The sequence below is a fragment of the Lontra canadensis genome, unplaced genomic scaffold (genome assembly GCF_010015895.1).
Source record: "Lontra canadensis isolate GAN:19392208 unplaced genomic scaffold, GSC_riverotter_1.0 scaffold125, whole genome shotgun sequence".
In the NCBI taxonomy this organism is placed as follows: Eukaryota; Metazoa; Chordata; class Mammalia; order Carnivora; family Mustelidae; genus Lontra; species Lontra canadensis.
Window position 1 is genome coordinate 2,338,782 of NW_022631119.1, and position 14,961 is coordinate 2,353,742.

A 14,961-nucleotide genomic window follows, 5' to 3' on the forward strand; every position below is an offset into this window, starting at 1 on the left:
GAGTGACCAAAGCAGGACTGTCTAGTTGAGCCCAGCCCAGACTGTAGGATCATTAGCGAATAGTGATGGTTGTTTCAAGCCTTTACTTTTGGGATGGAGACATGGGTACATGCCCCCAAGTAGGCTTGTTTGTTGTCTATGAGAGGCTCTGAGCAGTGAGGGGTTAAGATGAGTCAGAGGGCTTTCAGTGGGGCTCTTTTGGTGATAAGAGTGGGATGAAGTCCAGAGCAGAGACTGTGGGGCAGTTATGAGAAAGGGGCATTGGGAGGTCTTCTCAGTTTGGGTCTCTCCAGAAGCAGGATTTGAGGACAATCTATTGGTAGGGGAGGTGGGAAAGGACACAGAAAAGGGAAACCAGTCAGGAAAGGATGTCATCAAGCCAGAACCAGTACGGGGAACTGAAGCTTAATTCTGTTGGGGAATTCTGAGAGCATGTGTAGAACACACACTTCCACATTTACCCTCACAGAGAGGTGAGGGACCTGGAGTCCTTCTATACCATCTCCTTTCAGTCTCTAGTTTGAGGGCTATTAGACAGGAAAGGGCATCAACTCGTTGGCACTTAAGGCTACCTGGCTCATACCCAGGGTAGAGCAGACACCAGTGGTCTCACGATGTCCACAGGCAGTCAGACCACCAGGTACTGATGGGGTGAAGGATGCAGACTTGGCACCCACAGTCTGCTACATACCCCACCCACACAGTCATCCAAACATGCCTCCTCAGCCAAGCACCACGGCCGCTCCCCTGCACCAATGCCCCCAGAGATTAAGACAATGACAGCGCAGTCCAAACTGAGTTTAATAAGGCATTTCAATTAGGGGAGGGATTCACCGGAAATGCGGAGATCTGGGATAGGGGCCCTGCCAGTTGAGTTCTGAATTAGAAAGCATAGGACCTAGGGAACTCCAATCTAGGAAGAGTCCTTCCTATGTCTCAGGGGTAAGGACCTGAATGGTGTGGGTTTGGGGAGTCATCTCAGGAACTCTACCAGATGACAGTGGGAGCTATTCTGGGGGTACCCCAAGTACTGTGTAGGGAAATCACATCTGGGATTCTAGGTGAGTTGAACTGGACTTGAGTAGGGGAGGGGGTCCCAGAAGATCCCAAGGGAGGAAGGGTTAGGGGTCTAGGGTGTTTCACAGAAACAATCAAGGGGCCTCGATTTCACAGAAATCATCAAGAGGGCTCCTTGTGGGTAGGGGAGGGGTATTACACCACCCCAAATATTGGGGATCGTTTACCCCCCCCGGGCAGCCATTTTGGGGTTTTAATGTAAGACCCTGATGGCAGGATATTCCACATACATTATCATGGATTTGCAACATTAGCATACGCTGGCTGTCCCACAGGACGGTGGGGACTGGAAAATCAGTCCAGGTTCTGGGTTTGAGTCCTAAGAGGACAGGCCTGGGGGTGCCACACGGCTCCTCTTCAACAGCTGTCGGAGCTGCGGACAAGACAGGGGAGAAGTCAGGGAGGCTAGAAAGAGAGGCCAGGGCCACAGACCCTCTAAAGTCCTGAGTGGGTAGGGTCAGGGGTTCAGCCCATTAGGTCACAGGCCACTCTGCGGTCAGGGTGGGCTCAGCACTCACCCCCTCAGGGCCCGGCCCAGGCCGCAGCAGGTGGACAGGCTGCTCGTTCTCCAGGTTTCGCAATGTTGGATCCGCCCCAGCTGCCAGCAGGCGCCGCACGATGGCCTCCTGGGGTGGTCCAGGGGGCAGGGCAGCTGCCATGTGAAGGGCTGTGTTCCCATGGGCCTGGGGACAGTGAGGGGAGGGCTGATAAAGACACAGACTCAGCTGGCCCGGGCCTTCCACATTACACTCCAGAGTCCAACACTGCTGCCTTCCCAGCTGTATTCCATGTGCCCCTACTCACATCCCGGAATCCCCTCCACAATCACATTCCACACACCCCTCAGTCTATGTCCCATACATTCCTGCAATCTACAGCCATCCACATCCTATCTGGTCCCCACCTGGGTTCTCTACGTTGTCCCTGCCACTGCCACAGCCCACAGGCCTCTCCAAGCCCCCCGCTCTTCTCCGTCACATCTCACACAATTGCCCATTCCAACCTAGGTCCCCACCTTCATGTTGACAAAGGCCCGCAAGTCTCCCCGCGGCAACTCAAGCAGCAGCTGAACCAGGGTAGGATTGGCGGCCTGCACAGCCAGATGCAGAACTGTCTTATTGCTCTTGATCTCCTGTAGAGAAAGGAACGGCGGAGGTCAGGCCAATTCTCACACCCAGAGCCCCTCCCATGGAATCCAAGAGCCTTTAGACACCTTGTCTCTCCTTTGCAAGCACCCAGGGGTTCCTTACACAGTTATCTATGTTGTGCACTATACAAGACTATCACCTTTAAGGGGATGCCATTCGCATCCTTTGCATCACAGAACTATGTTTCTTTTGACAGTTTTCCAGCCCAAGTATCTTTGAGAAGAAGGCTCTTACCTAATCCTCCAAAGGCACTCTGCACTTGCAGCTGCCCTGGCCACCCCACATTCCATTAGGCATGGTAAAATGTACCCACATCCCACATGGACTGTACTTGATCTATAAGGATGGGACTTGAACAGCATTAATCAGAGGACTCAACAAACCCATACATACTTCCATTTGAGTTGTTCTCTTCATATTTTGGAGCAAATAAAGATATTTTCCACAATGAGACCTTATTATGTGCCCTCATTAAAAATATGCTGTGTTTCTACAAGACAAAACAACCCAGCTGGCTCACCAAATAGATAATGAAGAGGAGACCAGAAGATGGAAAGGGGAAAGCTCTAAATTAAGAACAACTTTAAAAGTCTTACAATGGCAATATGAGGGCTTTATTTGGGTCTGAGTTTTTTTGTTTTTTTTTTTTTTTTTTAATAAAAAAACAATGTAGGGGCACCTGGGTGGCTCAGTGGGTTAAGCCTCTGCCTTCGGCTTAGGTCATGATCCCAGGGTCTTGGGAGCCTGCTTCCCCCTCTCTCTCTGCCTGCCTCTCTGCCTACTTGTGATCTCTATCTGTCAAATAAATAAATAAAATCTTTAAAAAAAAAACATAAAAGGGGCGCCTGGGTGGCTCAGTGGGTTAAGGCCTCTGCCTTCGGCTTGGTTCGTGATCCCAGGGTCCTGGGAAAGAGCCCTGTATTGGGCTCTCTGCTTGGAAGGGAGCCTGCTTCCCCCTCTCTCTCTGCCTGCCTCTCTGCCTACTTGTGATCTCTGTCTATCAAATAAACAAATAAAAAAAAATCTTAAAAAACAAAGAATGTATATCACTTTAGAGTCAATCAGAAATTTGAACACAGCCAGGATACTTGATATTATGAGTTTAAATTTTTTTTTAAGGTGAAATGATGGTATTGAGGTTAAAAGAGTTCTTCACTTAAAAGACATAATTTTTTGTGAATATACTATTTTCTGTATTTTATCTGTGTTCAAAATTCTTATTTTTTTTTAAAGATTTTATTTATTTATTTGAGAGAGAGGAGAGTGAGAGAGTCTGTGTTCTCTGGCACGAGGCTACCTGATTCTAATCGCCTCTCTGACTCTTACAAGCTCTAAGATTTTTGACTCCTATGCCTCAGTTTCTTTATGAGTAAAGAGGTAAAAGTAATAACAGCGCACTTGTCAAAGGGGGTCGGTGAGGATTCGATTAGCTAATCCATGACACTTGATGCCTGATGAATAGTAAGTACAACCTAAGATCAGTGATCTTCTTCTCTGGGGCCCTGGGAAACATAGCCATGTGCTCAAGTTCACATGGCTGGCAGGAGCAAAGTCAATTTGTCTGAATGCCCTGGACGTCCGGGTGCCCCATCCCACATACCCTTCTAGGGGCCGGCTGCCCACTGCCCAGCTCACCTGGCTGGTGTGATCAGCACCCATGTGCAGCAACATCTGGACACAAGCCAGCCTGTCTCGGGCCTGGGTGCTCAGCACCCGGGAACATAGGTCAGGTGGGTGCATAGCCATGTTGAGGGCCAGGATGGCTGTGTGGAGAGGGGTGAGGCCTGCAGGATAGAGGTGGTGAGGGCTCTGCATCCAAGGCGACCACCCTACCCCAGCCCCACCTGCCACACCCTCCCTGCCCACCACCCAGCTTACCCTCGAAGTCTCTGGCTTCTAGGTCAACCTGAACCCCCGAGTTAATCACGGCCTGAGGAGGAGAAGGCACAGTGCTGGAGTCGAGTCTCCCCAGGCCTCCTAGCCCTGGAAGCCAGGATCTGAACAACCAGTCCAACCCCTTCTCCCCACCGGCCCACTGGTCATACCGAGAGGACTCCTGGGAGCCCATAGGTAGCAGCCACATGCAAGACAGAACGTCCCTGATGATCAGTGGCATTGGGCTCTGCTCCGAGGTTCAGCAGGTCCTCCACAATCAGGGGCTGGTTGGCGGCAGCAGCCACCAGGAGAGGGGTCTGCAGGAAATAAGAAGGTCAGTCTGGGCCCCTGGTCTCCTCCCCTCTGAAAAACCAATAATCCAGGCCCCCAGACCTCCTGCCTTCAAATCCAGCAGCCTGGGTCCCTGGCCCTCACCTTGCCCTTATGCTCACGAATGTCCAGATGTCTATACATTTGGAGCATCTCAGCTGCAGCATATGCTGCCCAGCGTAGCCCCCGAGCCGCAAACAGGTGCAGGAGCCTGAGGACAGGTAGAGGACAAGCAGTGAGCGCAGAACCCCAGCTAAGCCAGGAACAGGCAGACTGCAATCCCCATACTCACGTGTCTCCCTCCTCATCCTGGGCCAGCAGCTGCTGTGGCCCCAGAGCCAGCATGTGAGCACGGGCTGTGTCCAGGGATGGTCCGGTGGCCACGGGGGGCAACTGTGGGGGTCCTAAGGGGAGTCCAGAACCTCTCCAGGATCCTGCCTGTGGCAGGGAAGGTTCTCCATACAGCCGGGTATCCAGAGGGTCCTGAAGGATACACGTGGTGGGCAGAGCAAGTCAGCTTAAAACTCCTTTTCCTGACATATATACATACACACACACAGAGCGCCAGGTAGGGTGGCTGGGTGCCCCATCTGTACCGAGTGACCTTGGACCTTGGGGCCTCAGTTTTGCCCATCTGAAGAACGGGCTCTTAATCTAGCACAAGGGCAACTGGGAATTTTAGGGGACCTTCAGCATCCTGTTCCACTCTGTATCTCACCTCCATCCCCACAGAAAATGGACACTGCCGCCCTGGGTCGGAGGGTGGGTAGAAGTCAGGAGTCGGGAAGCCTTCAGCAGCAGAAGCAGGGTAAGAGTAGGGGCTGTCTGTATAGGCAGCATGCGTGTTGGGGTCCCAGTCTGGAAAGCCCGTGGTGGGAGCCAGGCTGCCAAGTCCAGAACCCACAGTCTCTTGGTGTACTGGGAAGCGAGAATGGCCTGTGTGTGAGAGGAGGAGCAGGGGCAGGCCTGGTTACCAGGGTTGGGGAAGTCATGACCAAGGCTGGAGGACGGGGGTGAGGGCCTGGAATCTCCCAGGGTCCTGAGAGCTAGTACTTGTGGGACACCAAAGGGCTGGGACTCAGAGGGCTGAGGGCTTAGACTCCAGGAGGTGCAAAAGGCTGGGAGCCTGTACCCCTCGAACACTTAAGGACTGTGTACATAGACCCATGGGCTCCAGAGAATCTGGGCGATCAAACTGCTACCGGGTCCCAGCAAGAAAGAGGGTCTGACTCCCAAGTTCCCTAAAGTTCTAAGATTTGGAATGTTTGAGTCCCTGAAGAAAGCTGGGGAGGTGAGCTGAGGGAACCAGGTGAGTTTCCAGACTTACCAGCCTCACTCTCATTCACAGATGGGGTCAGGGACTGGGCCAGGGGAGATGGAAACTGTCCCTATAGAGGGATTAAAAAAAAAAAAAAAAAAAAAAGGAACAAGGGGTAATTTATGGGACAGATCCCTCAGCATCCATGCCCCGCCCACAGCGCATCTAAGTCAGGACTACACCTCTGATCTTCTCCGAGGGTCAAGGGCTCACAAGCCATCAAGTGTCTGCCCAACAGGACATGGCCTCACGAGTTACAGTTTAGAGGGCTTCGTGGGCCTTACCGGTGCCCCACCAGCGTCAGGCTGCTGCTGACGGCGCCTCTGTTCTTCTAGGAGCTTCTTCACGGTCTGTGATGGGCAGTGGCTGCGTTCACTCCGGCTCACTGCGGGGGAGGCGGGAGCAGAAGGAGAGGGGAGGGAAGCAATCAGAGTTCCTTAAGTCACCCAACTACGCAGGGGAGTGGACTCGGGCACCCTCCCTCACCCTCCTGCGCGGAAAAACTGGCACACTGACGACGCCTGAGAACTCCAAAGCCAATCTTAGCTTTCAGGTGCAGCTTCCGCCTCCGCCGTTTCCTTCCCTTTGCTCCGCACTTTCCCCTCTGACCCAACTTTCCACCAGCGTCGCGGAAACTGAGGAGGGCGCTCCTCTGCAGCACCACCCCACACCTTCCGTGAAAAATCCCAGCCCCCAGATCTCCCAGTCCCGAGGTCTTGGGGGTCGTTGGGAATCACTCCCAGGAGACTTGCACATTCAGGTTCCCAACACCTCTCTGCCCTCGACACACTTCCCGGGAAAACAGGCGTCCGAGTCCCCGGGCCCTCTCCCCAAAGAAGGACCAATCAATAGCCCTCTAGCTCGTCGGGGATCGGAAGTCCAGACCCCATCCCCTCTTCAGACCTAAGAGTCCAGGCCCCATTCTGCGGAACTCCGAGCGCCTAACACCCCTTTCCCCAGGACCCAGGAGTCCGGGCCCTCAGCCTCGCCCTCCCTTGCACCTGGGAGTCCCACTTTCCAGAAGCCTGGTCCGCACCACCCCGGAAGTCCGGACCCTCAACCCTCACCCTTCCAAGCCCTGGTTCCAGCAGAGGAAGAGTTAAGCGGGGGAGGGCGGACTCGGAAACAGCCCAGACACGACGTGCTGACGTCACGGCTCTCACGCAAGGGAATCTTCCATCCACCCCTTCCTCTCTCGGCGGCGCGCCGCAGGTGTCCCGCTCAGAGGCGGTGCGCGCGGCCAGGCGTGGAGCGCTCGGAATCCCCGCACGTGGGGAATTCCTGCTCCGCCCGGGGACCCGGGGTGGGTGGCGACTCGGGAATTCCCGGGGCCCGGGCAGGGTCAAGGCCAGCGTGGGCCCCCTACGGCAGGGCGCCTCCTTACCCACACCGACTCGTGGCTGATTTGTTAAATAACCACGCCCCCAGGACTCCGTCTAGCTCCTTTCTAGAGCTATCGGACCGGGCCGCCAGCCCCCTCCTCCCACAGTACCCAGGGGTCAGGGCTCCCAGCCCTTTCACCCCACCCCCCGACCCAGAATTCCGAATCCCCGGTTCCTTACCCTTCCAGGACCCAGGATCCCAGAATCCCAGCCGCTCCTCCATCACCACCATAAGTCCCGGACCCCTACCCCCTTCAAACACCGAGTACGCTCATTCCCAGCACCCAGGCTTAATGCTCCAGCTCAGTCCCGCAGGTTCGTGAGAGCCGGACTCCCAGCCCTCGCTCTCCCTAGGGGCCGAGCGTGCTTCTCCTCCCCACCCCCTCCATTACCTCGCGGATTCCGTGGCGCGGATTGCGGGCCCCCAGGGCCGCGGCCTCGGCGCTGCGCCAGCCTCGCTCTTCCCCCGCGGAGCCGCCGCCGGGTCCCCGATCTAGGGCCTGTTCCCCGCGAGTTTTTAAACTGGACTTCTTGGCACCGCCCAGTCAAGGGCAGGGCCCCTCCCACAGACCCGGGAGTCCCCGTGTCGCGCTTGATCTAGCCCAGTCTCTGAATGGGCGGGGCTGACGTTGAGGGCCTGACTCCGGAGCCTCCTACCTGGAAAGAGGGAGCTGGGGACCCCCATCTTTGGTCTGAGGGTGAAGCGGCCAGGGATTGCCGACACCTGAAGGAGGAGGGCACTGGGGGCCTGGACTTCTGGGTCTCTGTCCAAGGGGGTACCGGAGGCTTTGATTTTGGGGGCTTGGGTTGGAAGGGGAGGCTTTGATTTCTGGGGTCTGGGCTGGAAGGGGAGGCTTTGATTTCTGGAGCCTGGGCTGGAAGGGAATAGTATTCCCGAGTCCCAGGGTAAGAGGAGGCTGGAATTCGGGACTCCTAGTCCCAAGGGAGGGAAGGTTTGTAGGTAAGAGTGACATCGGTAGACTCAAATTTCTCCCTTTCCCCACATCACCTTGTTCAGAGGTCAGTTCTCATTTATTCATTCGTCATTAAAGATTATTTATTACTTCAAGAGAGGCCCTTTGCTGGGGGCCGTGGTATAGCCTTGAACTAAGCGGACAGGAATTCCCAGCCCTCGAGCCAACTGACATTCCCAGGGGAGGCTCGTTCTCAGTTCCCATCTCGGTGGCCATGTTAATCATTTCTCCCAGATTTTCAAGACTTGGGCTGTCCTGATTCTCCTCCCTCACATACTGTTCCTTCCCAGTTTCCTGGGCTGTTTCCACCTCTTCACCCATTCTAGGGGGCCAGGGGCACTCCTCTGTCTGAACTCACTTCCTGGGTGATCTCATTCAGTCCCGTGGCTTTATTCATTCATAAGCCATCAACCCGAAAATTTACATCTCAGGCCAGAAACTTATCCCTGAATTCACAGATGCAGCTGTGGTCATTCAGTGCTGCAGGGAGATCTAGGAGGCATTTCCAACTCGGTGTCCCCAGACTTTGGCACTTTCCTCTAAATCTACTCTCCCCTCCTACTCCATCTCTGTCAAGGAATGCTCCGTCTTTCCAGTAGCTTAGTCCAGAAGCTTTGGTCATCCTGAATCCCTCTCATACACACCCATACATACATGACCAGCAAGTTTTGTTGGTTCCACCTCCAAAATATCCCCAGAATCTCCTCAATGCCCACAACCCGGGCCATCCGTCCTCTCCTGCCTGGACGATCATAGGAGCCTCCCTGGGCTCTGACCCTACCCCCAGTTCATCCCCAAAGGCAGTCGCAGGGACCCACTTTTTACTTCTCCCCCTCCCACACCCTAACACAGGAAGCAGGTGACATTGCCACCAGCAGGGTGACATCCGCTATTCTGCTTCTTTACTCCCCCACTGTTCCTCAGGACTTCTCTGGACCAAAGCCTTTTGCCCACCATGGCCCCTTCAGGTGTCATCCTGCTCCTTCTTTTGCTCCCAGGTGAGCAAAAGTGGTTATGGGGGGGGGAGGAGTGGCAGGCAGAGTCCCTATGAGAGGGGTGGCTTGGGCGGCCTCTGAAGTGAGGAGTGCTGAGGGCACATCCTCCTAGGACCCCTTCCTCCCTGGAGATCCGTTTTGGCTGCAGAGCCTGGTTCTTTGTGGGAGAGAAGCTGAGTCTGGAGCCTGTTGATCTCGCCTTCTCACTGCTGGGTCTGTCTCTACTTCCACTTCTGATTTTCTATCTCTCTGGGCTCTTTCTCATTTGCTCTCTCCCAAATGGAGGTTATTTCTCAGGATACCACCTCTCCCTGCTAATCTACTTTCCCTCTCTTTTCACAGTGGCTGCCACTCTGATGACCCCAGGTGAGAAATTAGCACCCCTTCCCTTGTGCCGTGGTACTGCTTTCATCCCTGAAGTGTGGTCTGAGGATCCTGTCTAGGTCACCAGCTCTCCTCTCACCCCAAATCAGAACCCGCAGGGGATCTACAGTCCTCTCTAGGTCCCCATCTCACTGCCCTCATCACCAAAATGAAGCCCCAAGGACTCGGCTACCCCCCAGCCTTCTTGGGGAGTACCCACTATGCCCAAAGCACCATGTATGTCTCTCTGTGCTAGGATCCCCCCCCCCCCCCCCCCCCCCTCTCTCCAGGCCCCCCCCTCCCTTTTCATCCCCAAGTCAACCTCAGGGTATCTCAGACACTCCTGCCTCCCCCCCCAGGGACTTCCTCAGCCCCATTGGCCCCAAGTGCAGCCCTGAGGGTCTGGAACCTCCCTCAACTGCCTTCTTGTCTCGGCCCCCACCCTCCAGGTTCCTGTTCCGGATGTGGGCCCCTCTCTCTGCCAGTGCTGGCAGGGCTCGTGGCCGCCGACGCGCTGGTGTCGCTGTTCATCATCGCAGTCGTGTTTGCGTGTGCTTGCCCACGCCACCCGCCCACCCTAGGTGAGGGCAGAGACAGGGTGGGGCCCGGAGGGAGTGGTGTCCCTAGAGCGGGGGTCCCCAGGGAGGGGTCCCCCAGGGAAGCCCTGGAGAAGATGCTGGGGAAACCCTGGGGGCGGTGCAGGGGGGGAACTCCAGAGGAAACCCCTGAGGCAGGGGGTCCCCAGGAAGGTGGGGATGTGGGTGGGCGGTAGGTGGTCAGGCCTCATGCTTTCTCTCCCCCACCCCCAGAAGATGACAAAGTCTACATCAACATGCCCAGCAGGGGCTGACCCCCGTGTAAGTGAGACCTTTGATGTTGGACCCTCTCATCCCGCTTCGTGTGCCGCCACACAGGAAATGCTCTCCCCACTTTAGGGTGGAATAAAGCTATCGAACTACCTCTGGTTCTGATTCTTCCTCACAGAATCCCAGGGTGCCCAAAGCCTCCCTCCCACTTAGCTGTTTCTGGGTCCATGATCTCCCAGAACCCCACATAGCCCTGCCCCCTCAGCCGAGAGATCTGGAATAACTCAACAGTGTTTTTGCGTGCCATGTTTATTTGGGGGCAGTAGTGGAGAGAAGTCTGACCCCTCAGGCAGGGCACTCTGAGGATCTGTATCTTGGTGGGAGTAGGAATAGGGTGCTGGGGAGGCATCAGGAATGACTGGATCCAGGCATCAGGTTGTTGACTGCTGCAATGTGGGCTCATTTGTAATATGGCCTCTGTGTGTTGAGGTCACTATAGACATCTGACCTCTGACCTTGGAGCTCCTAATGGGAGGGACAGGGTGGGAACCGTTAGTGTGTAAGGTCCACTGAATAAACTTAAAAAAAAATCAGCCTTCTCCCAGTGGCCTATACGGCTCCTAGCAGCTTCTTCAACCTTGCAGCCATGGAAAAGATGTGGATTTTAATCAACTGCATTTAGTGTTTCCCTGTTTCCTCTGCCTCATCATTATACACCAGCCTCAGGGCCTTTGCACAAGCTGTTCTCTCTGCCTGAACACCGCTTTCCTGGATATTCCCATGGATGGTTCTTTCTCCCACTTCAAGTCTCAGCTCATGTCACTTCCTCAGAGAAGTGTTTCTTGATTTTGCCATCTAACTTCTCCCCACCACACACACACTCCAGGCCCTGTCACACCAGTTGTTATTTCCTCCTCAAATTATCTTATTTCTTAATTTGCTTCAGGTCCATCTCCTAGGATGTAAACTCTGTTGCTGTGTAGGGGCTCCACAAATTCCACCTAAGGATGAATAAATTGGAATAATGTCTTGCCCTAAAATTTCATGGCCCCTGATGACTGAAAAGTTACCTCATTCTTCTGGACCTCATAAAGCCAAACTCAAGAGGCTTACGCTTTACAAAGAGACTTTTTATCCACAAGTGACACAAAGCAAAGCTGGCTGCAAATAAGTAAGAGACTTCACAGAACAAGGCTTACAGTTTTGGGAGGAGGGGTCTAATGGCCCCAAGAGGCAGCCCTCAGACTGAGTCCCTGAAATCATATGCAAATGACTGGTCTGGGTATGCACCTTTATGGGAAGGGGTCTGTTTGGCCTCCATTAGATTCTCACAGGAGCCCTTGACCCCCTAAAGAGTTGAGAAAGGCAATGATAAAGAGGCAAGCAATGGAAAGATACCTCTGATTGGAGGTTGTTTGTTTTGTTTTGTTTTTTTCTTGAGAGAGAGAGAATGTGTATGCACACCTGGAGGGGGACGAGGGAGAGAATTTTTTTTTTTTAAGATTTATTTAGGGGCACCTGGGTGGCTCAGTGGGTTAAAGCCTCTGCCTTCGGCTCAGGTCATGATCCCAGGGTCCTGGGATGGGCTCAGGTCATGATTCCAGGGTCCTGGGATCAAGCCCCACATCGGGCTTTCTGCTTAGCGGGGAGCCTGCTTCCTCCTCTCTCTCTCTCTGCCTGCCTCTCCGCCTACTTGTGATCTCTGTCTGTCAAATAAATAAATAAAATCTTTAAAAAATAAATAAATAAAGATTTATTTATTTGACAGAGAGCAAGAGTGGGAGGGGAGGGGCAGAGGGAGAGGGAGAGAGAGAAAATCCCAAGCAGACTCCCCACTGAGCACAGAACCAGCCAGGACTAGATCCCACAGCCCCAAGATCATGACCTAAGCCAAAATCAAGAGTCAGGTGCTTAACCAACTAAGCCATCCAGGTGCCCCTGCATGGTGGATCTTAAGAAGGGTTTCAAGATCCCTGTACCACCCCTAGATTATACTCACAATTTCGTAAATTTTTGTGTGGATTTTTCTGAGGAGTCTCTCGCTTTCGTCAGCTTCTCAAAGGGATACAGAATCTTCCAAAAAATTCTAAAACTTCTCTTTTCAGATTACCAAATTAGGGCTGAATCATGTCCTCTGCCTTTCTAGAGCTTCTCCCAGAAATCATCCTGTCCCGAACAATTCCGTGCCTGCCTTCTCGCTACGGCCTGCATTTGCCCTTGAGAAGGTAAAGCCCTCCCTGTATTTCCTCACATGTTTTAAGCTGATCATAAGGTCATGATTGATCATTGAAAGCAGTTTTGGGGGGGCGCTTGGATGGCTCAGTCATTGGGCATCTGCCTTCAGCTCGGGTCATGATCCCAGGATCCTGGGATCAAGTTCCTCATCAGGCTCCCTGCTCTGTGGGAGGCCCGCTTCTCCCATCCCCTCTCCCTGTGCTTGTGTTCCCTCTCACTGTGTCTCTCTCTGTCAAATAAATAAAATCTTATAAGTAGTTTTTTTTTAAGATTTTATTTATTTATTTGACAGAGAGAAATCACAAGTAGGCAGAGAGGCAGGCAGAGAGAGAGGGGGAAGCAGGCTCCCCACTGAGCAGAGAGCCTGACTCAGGGCTTGATCCCAGGACCCTGAGATCATGACCTGAGCCGAAGGCAAAGGCTTAACCCTCTGAGCCACCCAGGCGCCCCAATAAATAAAGTCTTAAAAAAAAAAAAAAAGAAAAGAAAGCAGTTTTGGACAGATGCTCTCCATGAGTCTCTGAGGGTTTGAAATGCTGCTGAGAAATTAGCTTTAGGGTCTAGGTTCTAGAAGGACTGGGGAAGTGTTTAAGACAGACACCCACAGGGTAGGAGTGAGATGTGAGGAAGAGAAGCGGGGTTTTCTCACCTGGTAAGGCGACTCTGTCTCAGTGATGCGCTGTTTCCTGGTCACTGTTGGGGGGTTGAGGGGTAGTGCAGAATGCAGAGTTAAGGCGGTGAACTGGGATCCTTTTGCTGCTACAAAATCAGCCCTTCCATCATTGTCCCTTTGGCTGGTTGTGACTTGGGAGATTACCCCTCCCTCAGAGGGTCCCAGGCTATCCCCTCCAGACCCACTCACCCTCCACAGCCACTCACCCTCCACAGTCCCTCGCCCCCGAGGGAAGAGCCGGCCCAAGGAGTACACAGCCAAGGCGATGAGGAGGGTCAGCACCAGGTCCCCCAGCACGATCCCCGCCAGCACCCCGGGACTCACCACAGAGCAGTTGCATCCTGAGAATGTGAGACAGGGGTTGGGGGTTGTCACTGGGGGCTGGGAACTGGGAGGAGGGGTCAACAGCGGAAGGTTTGGAGAGCTTAGGGAACAGACAGAGATGGGGAGCTCTTTGGGAGGTAGGGAGGAGGACTACAGAGTCTAGGCCTACCGTCCTGTGCCTGGACAGAGCTGAAACCTGAGGAGAGAAAAAGAAGGTAAATTGAGGCGGGGGTTGTGACTGGAGGGTGGGTGCAGAAGCTGGGGAGGATGGGTCCCGAGAGCCAGGAGATAGGAGTGGAAAGCCGTGTCTGGTGGGACCTGTGGGCCAGTGTCAAGGTCACTGACTGTGTTACTTCTGCCCCGACTTGTCCTGTTGCAACACCGGTAGAGTCCCCTCCCCCGCTGCTACCAGAGGCCACATCTTGGGGTCTCAGGCTCTGGGAGACAGCCATAAGTTTTGGGGGGGCTGGGGCTCTGCTTTCCCCCATCTCCCTTTTTGGTTCTCTCTCTTCCCTGCTCCCTGCTCTGCCCCAAGCTGAGCCCAGGGACTCGGGAGGCAGCTGTGATAGCCCCCAACTCACCACCCACAGTCAGAAGGAGAGGCAGGAACAGGAGCCTGGTGGAAGGTCCAAGGACCCCCATGACGCAGGCAACACTGCTGGACACCGGAGTCCAAGGGCCAGTGGGATGTGGTGTTGCGTCCAAGTGAAGGAGGAAGTCTGAGGTGGGCGGTGGCAGGAGGGAGGAGGGGACAGTAGAGGAGGAGGGACAGAGACAGATAACGCCAGGAAGAATCAGGCCAAGACACCCCCAGGGGGCCATGCTGTAGCCCCTAACCACTGGACATAAAAGGGGAAAGGGTCCATGTGCCCAATCAGGGGTCAGCCATCAGTGTACCAGGAAGTTAGTAGCTATAACTGAAGCCACCTTTGCCTCTTCCTGGCTGGGCAACCTTAAACAAGTCATCCAACCTCTCTGGGCCTCAGTTTCCTTATCTGTAAAATAAGGAGTAAAATAGTGCCTATTTTGTAGGGGTTTGTGGGGAGCGAATGGATTAATGTCTCTAGAACAGGGTCTGACACTCATCAGCTTTTTATAAGCACCAGCTATAATTATTTGATAATCAGAACTTTGTGATGTTTATAGGATATTAAGAGAGCCCTCAGGATATGGGCACTAATGAGCTGCAGGCATTCTGTCCTAAGGTGTTAACCCTTTTAATCCCACAGAAGCCATCTGAGGTAGACGCTCTTGTCATCATCATCCCCACTGTACAGAAAGGTGCAGACACTTGCCCAAGGTCACATAGCAAATAAATTTGGTAAGGAAACACAGGACACAAAGACAGATATTTGACCCTTAGAGAGAAGGAAAAAAGAGCCAAGAGGAAAGATACGGAAGGAGAAAGGGGTGGCGAGGCCAAGAAGAAGAGAGAGAGATAGACAGGGACACAGATACAGA

At 53.8% G+C, this 14,961-nt stretch overlaps 3 protein-coding genes across 5 annotated transcripts; 1 reads left to right on the top strand and 2 right to left on the bottom strand.

The window, feature by feature from the left end:
- Positions 1 to 782: 782 nt before the first annotated feature.
- Positions 783 to 6,477, bottom strand: NFKBID (NFKB inhibitor delta). 2 transcript variants are annotated; one of them, XM_032841860.1, is made up of 12 exons: positions 6,235 to 6,477; positions 6,033 to 6,133; positions 5,758 to 5,818; positions 5,149 to 5,348; positions 4,723 to 4,913; positions 4,536 to 4,641; positions 4,271 to 4,417; positions 4,104 to 4,155; positions 3,861 to 4,009; positions 2,093 to 2,209; positions 1,596 to 1,760; positions 783 to 1,450 (listed from the first exon to the last, which is right to left on the bottom strand). In XM_032841860.1, the coding sequence occupies exons 4-12, from the start codon at positions 5,152 to 5,154 to the stop codon at positions 1,397 to 1,399; spliced, it is 987 nt and encodes a 328-aa protein (XP_032697751.1). In that variant the 5' UTR covers positions 5,155 to 5,348; positions 5,758 to 5,818; positions 6,033 to 6,133; positions 6,235 to 6,477; the 3' UTR covers positions 783 to 1,396. The 2 variants fall into 2 exon arrangements, with proteins under 2 accessions (XP_032697751.1, XP_032697750.1); XM_032841859.1 differs by lacking the exons at positions 5,149 to 5,348; positions 6,235 to 6,477.
- Positions 6,478 to 8,963: 2,486 nt separating this feature from the next.
- HCST (hematopoietic cell signal transducer) lies at positions 8,964 to 10,422 on the top strand. Its single transcript, XM_032841890.1, has 4 exons — positions 8,964 to 9,102; positions 9,442 to 9,465; positions 9,912 to 10,043; positions 10,272 to 10,422. The coding sequence occupies exons 1-4, from the start codon at positions 9,060 to 9,062 to the stop codon at positions 10,310 to 10,312; spliced, it is 240 nt and encodes a 79-aa protein (XP_032697781.1). The 5' UTR covers positions 8,964 to 9,059; the 3' UTR covers positions 10,313 to 10,422.
- A 146-nt stretch (positions 10,423 to 10,568) lies between these two features.
- Positions 10,569 to 14,233, bottom strand: TYROBP (transmembrane immune signaling adaptor TYROBP). 2 transcript variants are annotated; one of them, XM_032841888.1, is made up of 5 exons: positions 14,082 to 14,231; positions 13,670 to 13,696; positions 13,383 to 13,517; positions 13,153 to 13,196; positions 10,569 to 10,793 (listed from the first exon to the last, which is right to left on the bottom strand). In XM_032841888.1, exons 1-5 carry the CDS (start codon positions 14,140 to 14,142, stop codon positions 10,728 to 10,730), a joined length of 333 nt encoding a protein of 110 aa, XP_032697779.1. In that variant the 5' UTR covers positions 14,143 to 14,231; the 3' UTR covers positions 10,569 to 10,727. The 2 variants fall into 2 exon arrangements, with proteins under 2 accessions (XP_032697779.1, XP_032697780.1); XM_032841889.1 differs by lacking the exon at positions 13,670 to 13,696 and having other exon boundaries at positions 14,082 to 14,233.
- Positions 14,234 to 14,961: the final 728 nt, after the last annotated feature.